This window comes from Hippopotamus amphibius, chromosome 1 (assembly GCF_030028045.1).
Source record: "Hippopotamus amphibius kiboko isolate mHipAmp2 chromosome 1, mHipAmp2.hap2, whole genome shotgun sequence".
Lineage (NCBI taxonomy): Eukaryota > Metazoa > Chordata > Mammalia > Artiodactyla > Hippopotamidae > Hippopotamus > Hippopotamus amphibius.
In genome coordinates, this window is record NC_080186.1 from 156,031,655 (window position 1) to 156,051,448 (window position 19,794).

General features: G+C 36.6%; 1 protein-coding gene across 1 annotated transcript in view; it reads left to right on the forward strand.

The window, feature by feature from the left end:
• The window catches only part of LARS1 (leucyl-tRNA synthetase 1), a 61,046-nt gene that overhangs the window by 25,258 nt on the left and 15,994 nt on the right, over positions 1-19,794 (forward strand). The window contains exons 13-23 of the mRNA XM_057732028.1: positions 4,156-4,209; positions 4,965-5,105; positions 6,835-6,912; positions 10,763-10,848; positions 10,941-11,006; positions 11,097-11,179; positions 11,613-11,751; positions 12,096-12,308; positions 13,916-13,973; positions 15,905-15,968; positions 18,989-19,172. Coding sequence (XP_057588011.1) covers positions 4,156-4,209; positions 4,965-5,105; positions 6,835-6,912; positions 10,763-10,848; positions 10,941-11,006; positions 11,097-11,179; positions 11,613-11,751; positions 12,096-12,308; positions 13,916-13,973; positions 15,905-15,968; positions 18,989-19,172 — 1,166 coding nt within the window. The remainder of the gene's footprint in view (positions 1-4,155; positions 4,210-4,964; positions 5,106-6,834; positions 6,913-10,762; positions 10,849-10,940; positions 11,007-11,096; positions 11,180-11,612; positions 11,752-12,095; positions 12,309-13,915; positions 13,974-15,904; positions 15,969-18,988; positions 19,173-19,794) is intronic.

A 19,794-nucleotide genomic window follows, 5' to 3' on the forward strand; every position in this document is an offset into this window, starting at 1 on the left:
TCTGTGTACTTCTTTGGTGAGGTTTGTCTATTAAGGTCTTTGGCTTATTTTTTTTTTCGAATGTGTTGTTTTAATTCCAGGTGGTACAGAATTCAGGATAGGACAAAGACGTAAGAACACATTTTGGCGGGAGTCTGGGCAGGATTTATGTGGATCTCATAGCTAAAGTAGAAATGACTGAGAATAACTAAAGACAAGATGAGCCACTGTATGATTTTTTTTTAACATTTTTAACATTTAAAAAAAATCAATTTATTGGCTACGTTGGGTCTTCATTGCTGCACATGGGTTTTCTCTAGTTGTGGCGAGCAGGGGCTACTCTTCATTTTGGTGCACAAGCTCCTTATTTTGGTGGCTTCTCTTGTTGCAGAGTACGGGCTCTAGGCACGTGTGCGATTCTTAACCACTGTGCCACCTAGGAAGTCCCAACATTTTTTTTAAACATTTATTCTTAAATGTACAATAGATTCCAAGACAACATTGCATTCTAGCTATAAGTGGCAACAGATACTATGGTAGGAAGTCTAGATGTTTAAACAGGAATGGAATTAAGAATCATTGCCTCAGACACAAGGAACAGCTTATTTTTACCAGATTTCTTAATTCCACCTGTAGCCAGGGTAGCCTTTCTCTGCGGCCTTTGTTTTTAGTTCCTTGAGTTTTTTTCTGCTCCTCCTTCTGTTTCCTCTTGAATGCCTTATCTTCCTTGTCCATCCCCTTGGCTTGCTTCTGGGGCTGCGGCTTGTCACCTTCATGGACTGACTTGGTCGCCACCCCTTCCCCAGACCCTGCCCCTGAAAGCAGTATTTTAAAAGTCAGGTTGTTTGTTTTCTTACAGTTGTTTTAAGAGTTCTTTGTATATTTAATAGTCCTTTATCAGATATGTCTTTTGCAAATGTTTTTTCTCAGTGTGTGGTTTGTCTTTCAGTTCTCTTGGTATTGTCTTTTACACAGCAGAAGTTTTTAATGTTAATAAAGTCTAGCTTATCAATTGTTTCTTTCATAGATTATGTCTTTGGTGTTGTGTCTAAAAAGGCATCGCCATACCCATGGTCATTTAGGTTTTCTGTGTTATCTTCTAGGATTTTTACAGTTTTGTGTTTTACATCTAGGTCCATGATCTGTTTTGAGTTAATTTTTGTGTTGAGTGTTAGGTCTGTGTTTTTTTGCTTGTGGGTGTCCAGTTGTTTCAGTAACATTTGTTGAAGAGACTGTCTTTGCTTCATTGTATTGCCTTTGTTCCTTTGTCAAAGATCAGTTAACTGTATTTATGAGTGTCTGTTTCTGGTCTCTCTATTCCATTCCATTGATCCATCTGTCTGTTCTTTTGCTAGCACCACACTGTCTTGGTTATTGTAACTTTATAGTAAATCTTGAAGTCAGACAGTGTCAGTCTTCCAACTTTTCTCTTTTTTTGTATTGGGTTGGCTATTCTGAGTCTTTTGCCTCTCCATGTAAACTTTGTTTTTTTTGTTTTTTTTTTTTAATTAATTAATTAATTAATTGGCTGTGTTGGGTCTTCATTACTGCACATGGGCTTTCTCTAGTTGCAGCAAGTGGGGGCTTCATTGTGGTGCGTGGGCTCCTCATTTTGGTGGTTTCTCTTGTTGCAGAGCACAGGCTCTAGGCATGTGGGCTTCAGTAGTTGTGGCATGTAGGCTCAGTAGTTGTGGCTCATGGCCTCTAGAGCTCAGGCTCAGTAGTTGTGGCACATGGGCTTAGTTGCTTCGAGGCATGTGGGATCTTCCTGGAGTAGGACTCAAACCCGTGTCCCCTGCATTGGCAGGCAGATTCTTAACCACTGAGCCACCTAGGAAGTCCCTCCATGTAAACTTTGGAATCAGTTTGTTGGTATCCATAAAGTAGCTGGCTGGAACTTTGAGTGTGTATTGAGTCTGTAGGTTAAGTTGAGAAGAACTGACATCTTGACAACATTGTCTTCTAATCCTTGAACATGGAATATCTCTATTTGGTTTTTCTTTGATCCTGTTCATCAGAGTTTTATAGTTTTCCTCATATCTTATGTTTATATTGTTAGTTTTGTACCTAGGTACAGTTGAACAACACAGGTTTGAACTGTGCAGGTCCATTTATATGTCTTTTTTCAGTAAATACAGTACCAGATGATCTGTGATTTGTTGAATTTGTAGACGTGGAACCACGGATACAGTGGGCTGACTGTAAAGATATATGCAGATTTTTGACTGCTTGGGGGAGTTGGCACCACTAACCCCCATGTTGTTTAAGGATCAACTGTATTTAATTTGGGGAGGTACTAATGTAAGTGGTATTGTGTTTTTAATTTCAAGTTCTATTTGTTAATTGTTGATATATAGGAATACCATTGAATTTGATGTATTAGCCATGTGTATCCTGTAACCTTGCTATAATTGCCTATTACTTTCAGGAGTTTTTTGTTGTTGTTGTTGATTGTTTTGGATTTTCTGCATAGATGATCATGCAATCTGCAAACAAAGACAGTTTTGTCTTCCTTCCCAGTTGGTATACCTTTTCTTGCCTTATTTCATTCCCAAGAGTATTCAGTATGATGTTGAAAAGAGTGGTGAGAGGGGATATGCTTGCATTGTATGTGATCTTAGTAGGAAAGCTTTCATTTTCCATCATTAAGTATGATTTTAGCTGTAGGTTTTTTTTTTTTTTATTTTTGGCCACACCGTGCAACTTGTGGGATCTTAGTTCCCTGACCAGCTATCGAACCCAGGCCCTTGGCAGTAAAAGCACAGAGTCCTAACCACTGGACCACCAGGGAATTCCCTTGCTGTAAGTTTTTTATACATAGTCTTTACCAAGTTGAGAAAGTCTGCTTCTATTCTAGTTTACTGAGAGTTTTTATCATGAATGGGTATTGGATTTGGCCAAATGCTTTTTTTCATCTGTTGATGTGATTGTGTGATTATTCTTTTTTAAACTGTTAATGTGAGGTATTTCATAAAACTTTTGAAAAAAAGTTTTGAAAAATTTTTTCTGATATTCACATTTTCATTGCAGCCTGCAATATGAACCTCATTTTAAGTGATGTGGGTGTGTGTGTGTGAAGTTTTGCTTTTGGCTGTACAATTTCATCACTTAAGCTATTCACTTTATTTTTTTTAAATTATTATATTTTATTATTATTATTTTTTGGCTGGGGTGGGTCTTCGTTGCTGTGCATGGGCTTTCCCTAGTTGTGGCAAGTGGGGACTACTCTTTGTTGCAGTGCACGGGCTTCTCATTGCAGTGGCCTCTCTTGTTGCAGGGCACAGGCTCTAGGTGCTCGGGCTTCAGTAGTTGTGAGACGCGGGCTCAGTAGTTGTGGCTCACGGGCTCTAGAGTGCAGCCTCAGTAGTTAGTTGTGGCGTACAGGCTTCGTTACTCTGCGGCATGTGGGATCTTCCCAGACCAGGGATCGAACCTGTGTCCCCTGCATTGGCAGGTGGATTCTTAACCACCGTGCCACCAGGGAATTCCCTAAGCCATTCACTTTAACTTAAACTGTTTAGTTGTTAAAAGTCATACATCCCTTCTTGAGATATTTTGTAAAATTAAAAAATTGCTCTCTATGGCGGGAAGAACAAAAACAGTTTTAAAAAGGTTGGAGGGTACTTCTCTAAATGATTATACAGTAAGTCCCCTACATACAAACCTTCAAGTTGTGAACTTTCAAAGATGCAAGTGAGCATCTGGCTCCAGTAAGGAACCAAAACCTGTGCCATCAATGTTAAGTGTGAATGAAACTGTAGCTCGCCCTCCATCTCCTATTGCTGACAATCCTTCAGCTCTTCCGTCTCCCACCTCCTCTCCCTCCTCCAGTCAGTAACTCTTCTTGCCTGTTCACTTGATGCCAGCCAGCCCCTGTGTGCCAGCTGTTGTACTGTATGTACTACCATACTTTTCAAGGTACTGTACTGTAAGATTTAAATGTTTTCTTTATCTTTTGTGTTTGTTTTTTTATGTATTATTTGTGTGAAAAGTATTATAAACCTATTACAGTACAGTACTATATAGCCAGTTGTGTTAGGTGGGTACCTAGGCTAACTTTGTTGGACTTACAAACAAATTGGACTTACGAGGGAACAGAACTTGTTTGTATGTAGGGAACTTACTGTACCAGTAAAGTATTGATCATTAGTATGAACTTCCAATTTTTTTTTGTAGGCTTTACGAGCAAAGTATGGAATTAGAGATGACATGGTCTTGCCATTTGAGCCTGTGAGTACATAGATGATTCAGAATATTAATATGCACTTCTTTATTAGCGGAAAAAAGAGCTAACACTTTACTTATAACAGAATTAAATAATTGGTAGAGTATGAAAATAAGAGGGAGTTTGTTTAAGAGTTTATTTGCTTTAACTTGACATCTGCTGTGGCGGATAAGAGCGTAAGAAAAACCAATAGGCATTTTCTTAGCACCTGGCACCTGCAATTCTGGAACCTTTTAGCATCACCAATTTTGTAGTAGCTTATTTTCTAGTGTGGCCAATTTCCAGGCTTCTAAAGACAAAATTTTGCCATATTACTCATGAATGTTTATGTTTTCATATTAGTATCTACAGAAGAAAAAAAAATTAAATTACCAGTGAATAATTTTCATGAAGAATCCAGAAGACTTAGTATAAACCAGAAACAAGACCATCTGTAAATTTAGTTGTTTACATCATTTTGGTAGTTTCAACATTATTTAGTTAATTATGTGCCAGTGTGGGGTTGAGAACTGGGAAAGGTGTGTGTGTAGTGAGGAAGGGACAGTGTAGGGGTTGGTACAGAGAATTTGGGTGGTTCCTCTGGAGAGTAGGAAGACAGTTTCACATGTGGATGTTAATCCCTAATGTGTGGCACTATCCTAATGATATATAAAATCTGAAATGACTTCATTGGACAGTAGAGGCAAAAGGACTATGCCAGTAGGGGTGTTTTTGTGTTTATTCAGTGTGAATTAGTTCCTGACATTGCTCTTTTTTGCAGGTGCCAGTCATTGAAATCCCAGGTCTTGGAAAGCTTTCTGCTGTAACCATGTGTGATGAGTTGAAAGTTCAGAGCCAGAATGACAGAGAAAAACTTGCAGAAGCAAAGGAGAAATTGTACCTAAGAGGTTTTTATGACGGTGTAAGTAATAATTTTGTTATCATTTTTATTTGGTTTACTTACTCCATGCTCTGTGATTTTCTTCTTAGTGATTTAGAAAAAAATATAGAAAAATTCAACATAATTTCAGCTATATCCTGATTTGAGAGGATTACTGTAAGATTGTATTCTTCTCTTTCCAAATTTCTTTTTTAAATCTATTTTGGTCCAGTAGTACTTACAGAAATTCCGCTTTTGTGCCCTCTAATTTTGGAGTAAATTTCTTGAGAAGATATTTAAAGTTAGTTCATATTATGCAGTAAACTCCAAAGGTTTATTGCATGGACAATACCTGGTCCCTTCTTTTGCTTTTCTTAATTGTGGAGTTCATATTTTAAATAAGCAGTTTCATTCAGTTCATTAATTTACTTGTTAATGCCTACTACATGCCATGTTAGCACAACAGACAGGTTCTGAACCTCTCTTTTCTCCTTAATTGTGCATATGTTAATGTGGCTTACATTTCCATGGAAAGAAGATGAGCCTGGAGAAAGTAAAAACCCAATCAAATTGCTAGTGACTTGAGGTTGAAATGAAGATTTTTAAGGCTATAAATAAGAATGTTCTTTATTTTTACCTTCATTTCTCTGGATAACCAAGAATTGGTTGTGCATCTTTTTTTAAAGTGATTTACATGTTTTGGATGACAATAAAAGCTAACACTTATAGAGCATTTACCTATTAACTTATCTACATCTCAAAGTAACCTTGTAAAGTAGACACTTATTGCCATTTTACAGATGAGGAAATTGAGGCACTAGGAGATTAAGAGCAGCCAGATAGTCAGGCAGAGGCAGCACTGGGACTCAGACTAGGCAACTTAGCTCTAAGATTTGTGCTGTTAACCCCTGTGCTATAATGATCAATAACTATAATTTCATAATGATGAATTAAATAAGTATGAAGCATTTTGATATGTTAGAGGATTGGTGGGTGAAAAAAGAACACGTGTCTTTTCCACTTAAGATAGAAACTGTTGAGAATTCCCTGGCGATCTAGTGGTGAGGACTCCACACCCTCATTGGTGAGGGCCCGGGTTTGATCCTTGGTTGGGGAACTAAAATCCTAATCTCACAAGCCACACGGTGTGGCAAAAAAAAAAAAAAAAGACAGAAACTATTTGAGAGAGTCAACAGGAGTCAGATAGATGGAGGTCAGAGTATCAGCTGGAAGGGGATTGTGGCTTACCTCTGTGACAGCAATGAGCAAGCCAATACTTTGCCCTAGAATTAAATCTCCCCACTACGTAAAAGGCACAGTTGAAAACCAGTAGGCCTTCCTGCAAGAGCCAAGTTTATCACATGGCCAAGCAAAGGAGAATGCTTGCTGGCAACAGGTGGACTTGAAAAGAGAAACCTAAGTGAGGCTGAGCTGCATTTGCTCAGTTCCTTCTCCCAAAGCCTTCAGGAATGACGTGAGTTAAAGGAATTGTCTCTGCATGAAAACCTGAGAAGTGGGAAGGAAGTGAGCATTTCTTTCTAATCGTGTTCATAATACCTATCTTAGTTATACTAAAAGAAAAACAAGTGTGTTATAAATATTAGTTGTGCCACAATAAAAACTTATGGTTATAAATGTGATAAATTTCACACTAAAAATATCTTGGTTGTGTGTGGAAGTAAATTTAGTTAGGGAAAAGTTTGAGGGAGGGACCCAAAGCAAATTTTAATTGCATTATATGTGTTTTTTTCCCCACTTCTCATCCTTTTAGGTAATGTTGGTGGATGGATTTAAAGGACAGAAGGTCCAAGATGCAAAGAAGACTATTAAAAACAAGATGATTGACGCTGTATGTAATAGGCTATTCTCTGAAGGCTGTTTTAGGAGAGCTTTTAGTTAATAGACAGACTTTACAGTGTTAATTAGCAGTGGATTTTGTAGTAGAACCTGGAGCTATATTAAGACATAATTTTGTGTATATATAAAATTGGAGGCCTATTTAGCAATTCATTTAACTTGAACATTCCACCTATAATGTTGGTAAAGGCGGTGTTCTAAAGTTGGCATGTGCAAATCACATACAGAGAACTCTAATGCTGCTTCCTGGCAGTGGTCATTTGAGATACTGATAGTTCACAATTCTTACTTTCTGTAGTGGTTTACTATTCACTTTCATCCTTTTTCTCCCTTCTTCATTTTTGTTGTAATTTTTTTTCTATTGAGTTACTTAGCTACTTAACTTTTGAAATTGAATTTTTATTTTTGACAGTTATGTATACCCATAATACAGAGAGACAATGGTCTGTAAGGCTTATTAAAATTTAAAAAAAGCAGCAGTTTCTTCTCCATCCTTCCACATCATTTTAAATTTCTCTTCCTTGAACAGGCTTACTTTCATCTATTTTAGTTATTTCTTTTAGTGTTGACCTCCACCTCTCTTATGGAGCCCTAATCTAAATGCTTGTAGTGTAATTTAAAAATTTTTCAGTTTTAGGCCTCAGTTACTGACTTTCTGCTATGGAATATCAAGATTTAACCCTTCTCCAACCTGTGTCTTCCTGTCTAACCTCACATTTGTATACACTTCTCCACCCTGCATCTTCCCAGTATAGGTGTACTATAACTTATGTTAGAGCAGTGGTCAGTGTGTACATTTCTGAGACATCGCTGATCCATAATGTAGTACACAATGAGAATTTCTCTTCCCCAGCTTTTGGTTTTCCCTGGAGTTAGTAACTGTCTTTTTTTTTTCCCCCACTTTTCTTACTTTTAAATGTAATTATTGATACTTCAGCCCCAAACTGTGTCCCAGCTGTTTATTTCTCCTCTCAGTACCTTCAAATACATCAGGTATGTAATTGGTTATGTCTTAGAGAAAGTTCTCCCAGAGCCTTTTGGCCTGTTGTAGTTACCCAGACTGGTTGCTTACTCTCAGTGTGCGTAAATGTCACCTGGGATGTTCTTCCACTGTTGCTTAGGATTTCCTTTGCTTCTCTTGAGTTGGATCTCCTATTTCCTTGATCCCATGGCTTTTTCTTTCTCATTTACTTTCTTGTTTTGGTGAAGCTCTGCCTCTAGTAGTGTTCCTGGAAAAGGGTACCTAGAAGGTAAATTTTTGTGACCTTCCATACCTGAAGTATCTTTATTCTGTCTTTATACTTGAATGCCTGGGTGTAGGATTCTGGGTTGGAAATAATCTTCCCTTAAAAATTTGAAGGCCGTTACCCATGGTGTTCTGGTTCAGTGATGCTGTTGAGAAGTCCAGAACCATTCTGGTAATGATGACTTTTTTATAAGTGACCTGTGTCTCTGTGATTGTGCGCCCCCGCCCCCCTGCCCGATGCTTATCGAAGCTCCTCTTTTCTTCCAGTATTTTGAAATTTCATGATGATTTATTTTGGTGTAGGTCAGTTTTCATTCATTCTTCTGGGTGCATGGTGGGCTCCTTCAATCTGGAAACTTATGTTCTTCAGTTTGGGGAAAACGTCTTGACTTTCTGTTTATTTTATCCCTTCCTGTTCTTTATTTTTGCTTTCTGAATTCTTTTTATTCAAATATTGGGTCTCAGACTCTGAAAGTTCTTTGGCTTTTCTTTCTGGTGGATTCCCTCAACTTTTTCTTCCTATGAGTTATTGTCTGTTTACTGTGTGTTTTTTATATTTGCTACTTGTGTGCTTGTGCATGTGCATATAGATAAATGTTTCTAAGAATTCATTAAAATTTTTTTCTTTGTATAGAAAATTTCAAACTTATAAAGAAGTGGAGTAGTGTAATGAATTCCTTTGTACCTCTTACCCAGCTTCAGCATTTACCAACTCAGAGCCAGTTTAAGAGCTTATGCTTGTTATCTGATCCTTTTTTGTAGGATACTGCTATTCTTGTTTCATGGATATGAAATTTTAATTTCCTGTTAATCTGAGGAAGACTGTTGATATTTAAGAGTGGATACAAAGAGATGACTGGAACCTTTTCGGATATGGGTAGAGCTTGTCACTGAGGTTCGCTGGGGGAGATCTGGAAGGTCCTTTTGGGCCTTAGGGAAGCCCTGATGTTAGCCTTGATGTTAATTAGGGCTTCTTGGTTTGTTAGATTCTCCTCAGAAGATTCTTCAGTTTCCAGCTTAAAGGGTGTAAGCTAACTGAGCATTCCAGGAGCTAAACGGAGGAAGATTGCCAACATCCAGTGTGCTGACTTTCACTTAATCCTCCTTTTTTCACTGACACCCATATCCTCAGCCTGTGCTCTGATTGAGAGAGACGATTTGGTCCTCGCCAGAGAGTAAACCTTCATTGTTCTGCTGGCATGAGGAGGGGCAGTTGACTGTCTGCATAGTGTAGGATTAAGGTATCTCGGATTCTAACTTCTTTAAAAGACTTTCAAGCCTCATGTTACCTCCTCTTCCAGAACTATCTTGTGCCACAAATCCTGAGTCTTTTGGAGGTTTGGTAATGCAGACTGGACTGCTTTTCAGCTTTCTCTTCTGTAGACTTAGGATTCACTTTCTTTGATCTACTAATACAGTTGTCACTCATTCTGTTTTTTAGTTTCCAAAATTTGGTTGGCATTATTTCTTCTCCCATTCTTGTTGTCCTTGTAGCTTCATACCACTAAGAAAAAAAAAGCCTCTTTGTTGTTATTTTGTTAGAATTTTGAGAGGGAGCAGAATTAAATGTCTGTTTTTAATTTACCATCTTTAAACCAAAGTCCTACCTATTTAAGTTCAGTCTGAAGAACTTGTGTTAAGAACACAGAGCAATGAATCATTTTTTTGAATAATAATGTTGAATTTTGTTTTTAAAAGTTATCCTATGTTAATAAGTTTGGGATCTTAATACACTAAGATAAATATATATATTTTTTTAATGAAATTTATGGTCAGTTTTCTAGTGGAAATTTGTCATGATACTATAAATCTTTAGTAATAGTATTTCCCATATTTAATTTTTGTGCATCTGTTTTTTTAAAGGCAGTGGTTCCATGCATCTTATTTGCTCTTTTCTTTATATTTTTATTATAACAAGAATAAAAGGCTGCCATAGATAGCCTAACCTCAAACCATAGCATTAGAAACTGTTAAACATCTTTCACTCTGAAAAGGAATAAGCTGTACCTCGGGAAAGGGATCCATTTGATAAAGATGCATGCCTTTTCAGTAGCAAGTGTTGTTTTTTTTTTTTTTTTAATAAATTTATTTATTTATTTATTTTATTGGCTGTGTTGGGTCTTCGTTGCTGCACACGGGCTTTCTCTAGTTGTGGCGAGCAGGGGCTACTCTTCATTGTGGTGTGCAGGCTTCTCATTGCCGTGGCTTGTCTTGTTGTAGAGCACGGGCTCTAGGCGCTCATGGGCTCAATAGTTGTGGCTCATGGGCTCTGGAGCGCAGGCTCAATAGCTGTGGCGCACGGGCTTAGTTGCTCCACGGCATGTGGTATCCTCCTGGGGCAGGGATCGAACCCATGTCCACTGCACTGGCAGGCAGATTCCTACCCACTGCGCCACCTAGGAAGTCCAGTAGCAAGTGTTATACAGAAAGAAAGGCAGATAACTTCTACCCTGGAAAAGGGAAGATATAATGAAAACCCGGGGTTTTGGTTATTGGTGGTAGAGCATTTTTGTTTTTTAAGCTACTTTTCTTTTCCTTGAAGAATAGAGTTTGCCTTGACATAATATGTGATATATTTTTATTTACTTTCATTTAGGGAGATGCATATATTTACATGGAACCAGAGAAACAAGTTATGTCCAGGTCTTCAGATGAATGTGTCGTGGCCCTGTGTGACCAGTGGTTAGTTTCTCTTATAGCAAGAAGAAATTTCCTCCCATCACTTTGCTTATCCTTGACTTTTATTTTTTTTTAATCAATTTGTCCACTCCCAGGTACTTGGATTATGGAGAAGAGAACTGGAGAAAACAAACATCCCAGTGCTTGAAGAACCTAGAAACGTAAGATGGGAGAAAGTGATGGGGAAGGAGATGAGAAACAGGGAAGACAGTGAAGCTAAAGAGAGACACTTTATCTTCTACTGTCTCCAGGTTCTGTGAGGAGACCAGGAGGAATTTTGAAGCTACCTTAGACTGGCTGCAAGAGCATGCTTGCTCAAGAACTTACGGCTTGGGTAAGCAAACTTCAGATTTTTCTGTTTGGATGACTTTGCCAGTCATTCAAATGACTGGCAAAGTCAGTCATTAACTGATTAACACTTTTACCTTTTTTTCTTCTCTTCCATTGTTTTTCTGAATTGGAAGTGAGAGGTTCTGGTTAGAGGGTGAGGGCAACTAGCATGTGGTCCCCTACCATCTACCTGGTGGTAGAGGTATATAACCTGTATAGCTTTCATGATATAGTTTTTTTAATAGAAACTTTCTATTGCTTTAACCATTTTGTTTTTTTAATTTACTGGTTTATTTATATTAATTATTCAAGTAAATTTAAGAAGCTAAATAGGTAGCTTTGTCAGTGCTATAGACCTGCTCTTGAGAATGTGAATTCTGTAGATGAAGTGTCTCTCAGGTTCCTCATGCATTAATTTTCTTCTTTTTATCTTGCAGGTACTCGTCTGCCATGGGATGAGCAGTGGCTGATTGAATCGCTCTCTGACTCCACTATTTACATGGCATTTTACACAGTTGCACACCTGTTGCAGGGAGGTGACTTGCGTGGACAGGCAGAGTCTCCATTGGGCATCAGGTTGGTAAATGGATAAGGGAAAGAAATGTAATTTGTTAGCATGAGATGTGATCTTTTGATTTATATGTTGAAAATGTTTCTAATTAGTTTTTATAAGAATTCATTTAGTGGAATTTTGTCATGATGTTTTTGCTTTTTTGCTATTGAACTGAGAAAAAAGTAATAAATAGCCCCTCTGTTATCCATTCTTCATTCTTATGGGTGTCTTTTGTCCTCATTTGTTACTGTAAAATATTAAGAAAGTGATTTCTACTTCATGGTTGGATTAGACTGCTGATTCTTTCAAAGAAATTGTATATACATTTTGTTGTTGTTGTTTGTTCGTTTCTTTTATTTTAATACAGACCACAGCAGATGACCAAGGAAGTTTGGGATTATGTTTTTTTCAAGGAAGCTCCATTTCCTAAGACTCAGATCCCAAAGGAAAAATTAGATCAGTTAAAGCAGGAATTTGAGTTTTGGTATCCTGTGGATCTTCGAGCCTCTGGCAAGGATCTTATTCCAAATCATCTTTCATATTTCCTTTATAATCATGTGGCTATGTGGCCAGAAGAAAGGTGAGTGCTAAAAAAGATGTGGACTAAATTTATTCATTATTGACAAGGCTGCCGGTGGCTTCAAATATATAGGCATTAATGTGGAGGGTATAGTTAGATTTGCCAATTACATTCTTGTTCTTATATTCAGTGTACTGAAGGAGAAAGCACACCTTCTCCTGTCTGTTATATCCAGAAGCCTTTATACCTACCTTGGGCTATCAAAGCATGTTATATTTCACGTACTTTGACAGTCTGTCAGTAATCCACTTGACCTGTTATGTGACTCATTTGACCTCTTAGATACTGGAAAACAGGCAATTTCAGACAGAGCCTAGGACATTAGAATGGGAAGGAAACATCCCTTTAGAGCAGAGAGCCCCAAGGTTATAGAATTAAGTAATGATGTGTGACTAGAATCTGGGTCAAAGATGCATTTTTAATACCACGTGCTCAAGAGTAATCCTTCTGTCATCTTCCCTCTTGACCCAGACATGTCTCTGTTTCTTTCCCTTCTCTCCTCAAGTAGCTGAAGAAACACATCCCTTGCACTGTTCAAATTTTATTTGGTAAAACCAAAGCAATCTAATGGGACTTCTTGTATTTAGGATGAGATTGCATTTAGAACAAGATTACGTTTTCTTTCTTAAGAATAAAAGGGAGATTTTGAAGAAGAATAAAATAAATCTGATGTGGTTCTTATCACCCAGTTGTTTTTCTGTGTAGGTTAAAATGTGTTTTTGGAGAAATCAGGTATCTCAGAAGTGCTTGTTAGTAACATAGTTGAATATTTATCTTGTTGCATCAGTTTTGGACATGTATTAGGGTTTTAAAAATTATGGTTAAGTAGTAGCTTCAAGTGCTTATGTCAGACACTATTCTAATCTCTTTTAGTAACTCATGTAATTGAGGAAGGTCTATAATGTCCTCGTTTTACAGACAAGGAGCCTTAGTGAGGCATAGAGAGTTCAAAATAAGTTACCCAGAGTTACCCAGCAATGGCAGAACCAGGATGCAGAACCCGGCAGTCTGGCTCCAGAACTCTTGCTCTTAACATTACCCTTTACATGATCTCATTGTTTGAATGAATGAATGATATGTACATAATTTGAAAATTCAAACAGCTCATAAAGGTAAAAAGTTAAAAGCGAACTTTCACCCTTTTTCCTGTATCACTCTGTTTCCCAAAGCTCATTGCTGCTACTGCTTTCTTGTCATTTCTTCTGGAAAATGTATGTATGAATATACCAGCAGCAGATATCTATACTTGTTTTTTAATTTATATGAAGATGCCACGTTATAGACACTATTCTGTCTCTTGTTTTTTCCTTGTAATAGTATATTTCTAAGATCTTTTTATATCTATATATATAGCCCTGCCTGTATTTTAAAAATAGTTATGTAGTATTTCATTGTATGCATGTACCATAGTTTATACAACCAATCTTTTATTAATGGATACTTTCCCTTGTTTTCACTGGTTTCCTGCTATGAACAGGACTCAGTAAATATCCCTGCACATTTGCCTCAGCAATCCTTTACAAATCTTTCAGAATTTACGTCAGATTTTTAAGGCTAAACCATAATCTTTAAGTTTATTTTCTATCTTTAAATATTTTCCTGCCAAGTGATAAATGGCCTGTAGCTGTGAGAGCAAATGGACATCTCCTCCTCAACTCTGAGAAGGTAAGGCTCATTGCCTCTTGAAAGGTTAAAATTCTGCAGAAAAGTTTTTCAGATTTAGGACATTGTACTTTTTAAAGAAGTAAAGAATGACAGATGATTGAGCTTGGTGTACCCCCAAAAAAATAATAAAACAAAAAAGAAGTAAAGAATGTAAAAATCAGGGAGTTAAATATCTTCCATATAAAATGTTTAGGACTACCAGCATAAATTAAAATTTATCATCTTTAAAAATTGAGTGAGTGGAGTGAACAGTATTAATTGAGAGGTGGGATGGGGAAAACTTACTTATTATAATTTGTATTAGAGTGGCAAAAGGTGACACAAATTTTTAGGGGAGGAAAGAGACAGAGAAAGGGACAGGAAATGTAAAGATCCTAGCATTGTAACCCTACAATATCTTTCTCATTAAGTTGAGAAAATAATTTGGTGGTTTTTGCTTTATATTGTCACTGGCCACTAAATTAGAATAATAGAATTTTGGAGTTTATAGGATTCTTAAGTGTCATTTAATGCTTCTTCCCAGATGGTGTATCTCTGCCTATACTACTGCAACTTCGCCTATTGTTACTACTACTAATATATTCAATATATGATTTTTTTTTATGCTACATAAGACTTTACCTAATTATTCAATATCCTCAACAGGAGTTATGCAGACCTCTTGACAAGCCCTTGTTTGCCCCTATGATGCCTTTGTGCATGTTAGAAAGGGCCACCCTTTCTCAGCTAAACAAACAAAAAATTGTTGTGATATTATTTATTTCTCATTAATAACAGTTGTAACAAGTTGGGCTTGATCCAACCAGTGAATCTTGACACATCTGATGGAATATTAATGGTAAAAGAATATTCATTGCTATAGGTATGTCATAATGAAAAGAGATATAGATTTAAACAAATAGCAGATGATATGAATTGCAAAATGAGATGTTATTTTTTACCAGTGCCCTGATGTTGAAAGGGAATAAAAAAGTTCATGTAAGGTAATCTGTACATTAGGCTGAAAAATAGCTATTTTATAGATTTTTTTAAATTAACAAGGACTTTTGATTATCCAACTCATTTTTTCTTTGTGGGTTGAAGTGATTATATATATGTATGTGTGTGTGTATATGTGAATATATGAATATAAATCCTGTTATAATGTGACATTTCCTTTGGTCTCCACATTGTTGTGCTATACACACACTACTCATTTTAATAGAACAAGATATTTTATAGCCATATAGTAGAAAATTGATAGAATGACCACCTCTCTTTGGTATCAGCAAAGTTACAAAGATATAAACATTTTTTAAATAATAAAGATTGCTTAGTTGTGCTGCCCTCAGGCAGAGCACAACTTTGAGTAACCAGTTGTGACTCTGATGACAGAAAGTTCCCTAAAACCATAATTTTGACCTCATGAACTTGTCCATTCATTTCTGAATGGCTCTAATTGCTGTAAAGCTCTTCTTTATGACCAGCTGAAGTGTTCCAGAGTTTTAGTGGAATCATCCCACATGTCTAAACCAACTCCCAAGGGGCAGTTTTGGTTCCTGGAAGGATCAGTGCCTATATTTTTAAAATAGTTACGTAGTATTTCATTGTATGCCTGTACAATAGTTTATACAACCAGTCCTTTACTAATGGATACCTTTCCTTGTTTTCATTGGTTTCCTGCTATGAACAGGGCTCAGTAAATATCCCTGCACATTTACAGGACTGAGTATCAGACTGGAGATGCTGTCCTAGCTTTGTCACTGACTAGATTAGTGACTCAGACAAGTCACTTCAGTTTTCTCCTCTATAAAATTTGTGTAAGGTATCTTTTCCTTTCCTTTTGGTCTTTATCTGATGGTGGCCAACCCATTTAATTTGATGTGGCTGATTTGGTTTATTTTATTTACATATACTCTTACTAATGCCTGATCATTGACTTTCTCTTTCAGATGTCAAAATCCACAGGTAACTTCCTCACTTTGACCCAAGCTCTTGACAAATATTCAGCTGATGGTGAGTATACTTTTTTTGTTATGGCTGTTGCATAGCGTCCTGTTCTCAGAATATAGAAGGCAAATTGGCATCGTTGTTTCATTGCTTTTCTCTTTTGCTTTTACCACTACTTTAAAATATTCATGTTTTCTTTGTGTATAAGAAACATAATTTTTAAAACATAAGAATTGCTGATCTGATACAAATTTAAGCTAAGATTATTAGAGTCTTCCTTCAAAGGAAACTCGCTTTAAGTGCTACCTGGCTTATTCCTAATTTCATGCTACTTCTAAAATTAAGGAGTTGGTTTGTAGAGGGACTTCCTGGTCGTCCAGTGGTTAGGACTTTGCCTTCCAATGCAGGGGGTGCGAGTTTGATCCCTGGTCAGGGAGCTAAGATCTCATGTACCTCGTGGCCAAAAAACCAAAGCATAGAACAGAAGCAGTGTTGTAACAAATTTAATAAAGACTTTAAAAATGGTCCACATTTAAAAAAAAAAAAGATTGGTTTGTAGGGATGTTAAGTATGTAGGAAGCTTTTTCAAAGTATTTCCTCCATATTTTGTATATATATAGGTGACTTGAACCTAGGAGCATTCATTTTTTTAAAAAATATGTTTTCCTTGGCCTCATTACTATTCCATTTAACTGTTACTTTGTCAAGAGAGGAAATGCATTGTCTAACCTGAGGGAACCAGTCATTTCTCATGTCCTAGTCTTTGGTAATCGTGGTACTGCTCTTTGCTGACCATGACTAACATAGTTTGAGACTGTGCTGAAGGGGATGGGGAAGAACTAACCTAAGTTACTTAGAAAAACAGTATTTTGATTGAATGCAATAAAGCAAAAAGAACTGTACACAAATACTGTAGTTTTTTTTTTTTTTTTAAAGAGGTGTAGATTAGCAATTCTGAAACTTTTATGTGTTCACTGGGATTGAACAAATAAATATGCTGTAGATAAGAGTTCATTGTCAGAAGCTATTATAAGTGAAGAGGAAATGGTTGAATGAACCCTGTGGTGTTGGATTGGAACTGGCAACATCAGTATGAACTCATGGGTTTTATTTTATATACAGACAGGTATAAAAATAAACATAGATTTATGTGTGGGTTAGTATACATGCTTTTATTTTCCTAATTCTTTCTGCTGAGAGAGCCTGTGGACAGTGAAACACTAGTAGCAGTGAAACACCTGGCATTCAGATCTTGGTTTCTAAATACCATCCTCCAGTAAAAGGAACTAGGATTCCTAGGAGAAGAGTTGATTTGAGGGCTGGAGTAGGGAAAATAAAAGATGAGCATGAAACATTTTATGATGCCAGAAAGCAAGGAGATGTTTAAAAAAGGATGGGGACAGTTTGAAAGGGCACAGGAGCCAACTTGAAGGGGCTCTCAGTTGCCCAAGCTAGAACAATTTAAGAAACAAAGTAAATAATGATAGTATTGAATTATAACCCAGTGAAGAAATTAGATATTTATGAATCCATTTGGATAAATAAATAAGTGGGGGAGTAGGAACTGTTCTTCCTTTTAGAAGAATTCCAAGTAATGAAGTAGAAGAACTGAGTGAAATATAAAATCACCATTAGACAAACATCATAGTAATATTGTCACAGACAAGAAGGTCCATCGTACTTGCCAAATCAATGGGTGAAAGTTAAAAAAAAAGATTATTTACATATTCTCAGCGTATCTCTCCCAAGATATTTCTTAATCACAAAGGGAAAAATAGTAACTTTACAGTGGAGAAACTTGGCAGACACTGCCTGGACCAAGTGAGCAAGGTTTGCAATAGCAGTAATAAGTCATATCAATATCACATACCTCCCTGCTGATGATGCACTGAGAAGACACACAGCATCACTTTTGTGATACTCTTGCCAGAGGTTCATAACCTCAGTCTAATCATGAGAAAACTTCAGGCAAACCCACGTTGGGAGAAATTCTGTTAAATACCTGACTGCTACTTATCAGGTCCAGGAAAGACTGAGAAACTATGACAGATTTGAAGAGACCAGGGAGATACAATCATCAAATGCGAGGTGGGAATCTGAATTGGATTCTAGGACAGAAAAAGGTTATTAGAGGAAACACTGGTGAAATTTGAATAAAGTCTATAGTTCAGTTAATAATATGATACTAATGTTAACTTCCTGCTTTTGAAACTGTGGTTATGTAAGTTATTAACATTAGGAGAGCCCAGTAAATGGTATATGTTTATTCTTGTCTTTTGCATTTTTTCTGTAACTATAAAATTATTTCAGTATAAAAAGTTAAAAAATATGTCCAGCTTCTTGTGTATTGTAAAAGATATTTAATGCATATATAACTTGACGTTATATATTCACATCTCCTCCTTTAAGGCCTAGATGGTAGCATACCCTACATACTGTTCTGAAATTTGCCTTCTTCACTTAACAGTTCATACTGATACATAAGTTACCTCATTCTTTTATAGCAATATAGTCTTCCATTGCAAGGATGTCCTGTAATTTATTTAGGTAGACTCTTATTGATGATTTTTTCAATATTTTAGAATGCAAGATTTTGGTTGAGAAGTTATATTTTGTTAGTAGGAAACTTAGAATCTGCTTTAGGACTAAGAAAATATGTATTTGTGCACATAAAAATGTGCACATTTGTGTGTTCTTATGCATTAAAATAATCGTAATATTTTGCTGCCTGTAAATGAGGCTGAGATGTTGATAGGAATGTCTTTCCCTAGTTTATCATTTTTTCTCTCTGTCTCATTAAAGATCACTTTATCTCATTAACTCAACATGCCTGAGAAGAAACACATATTGATGCTGAGTATATGCAAATCAATACAGAAAATTCAAATATTTTAACAACATCATTATGGATTCTACTTTTGGTGATCTTTATTTTTGCTGTTGATCTATGCAGTCCTTTAAATCATTTGCTATTTCTTAATTTATATGTAGGCTTGACAGTGTACGCACTTGGGCACATAGTTGATATGCAGTAACCACATTTTAAAATTATCGATTGATTTTTTTTCTTTTTCTTTTTCTTCCAGGAATGCGCTTGGCTCTGGCTGACGCTGGTGACACTGTTGAAGATGCTAACTTTGTGGAAACCATGGCAGATGCAGGTATTCTCCGTCTGTACACCTGGGTGGAATGGGTGAAAGAAATGGTTGCCAACTGGGATAGCCTACGAAGTGGTCCTGCCAACACCTTCAACGATAGAGTTTTTGCCAGGTAATCTATGGACCCCAACCACTTTGTGCTTTAGAGTTGCTTAGTTCTGGTGTATTTTTAAGTTTTCTTTTTTTCCCTCATTAAATAAATTAGATGTTAATAATAGCTACTATTCATTTAAAGCTTACTTGTGCCAGGTACTATGTTAAGTACTTTGCGTCCATTATCTGATTTTAGCCTTATAACAATTTTACGTGATGAAGATATTATTAGGTCCATTTTATAGCTTTGGAAATTGAAGCTTAGCAAAATTAAGTATTTCATTAAATGCCGCAAAGCTAGTAATTTCAAACTTGGGATATGAATTTGTTTCTATCTCCAAAGCCCCTTCTCATGACCATTTTACCATGGTCTCCTGCCTTAGAGGAGGGTGGAATAGTTAAAGGAAAAAGTAGATTAAAGGAAAAGAATTGTCTTTTTTTTTTCTCTTTTCCTTCAAAAAATGTTTATCAGTCTCTTTGTATCCGGAACATCCTAAGCACTGGTATTACAAAGATGAATAAGACTTGATTCTTCGTTATAGTCTAGCAGGAGAGAAACACACTTATCCAGCCAATTATAAGTGTAATGGTAGGGATAGAGGAAGGTTAGAGGAGATGGCATGTGAGTTATGGGTTTCTTG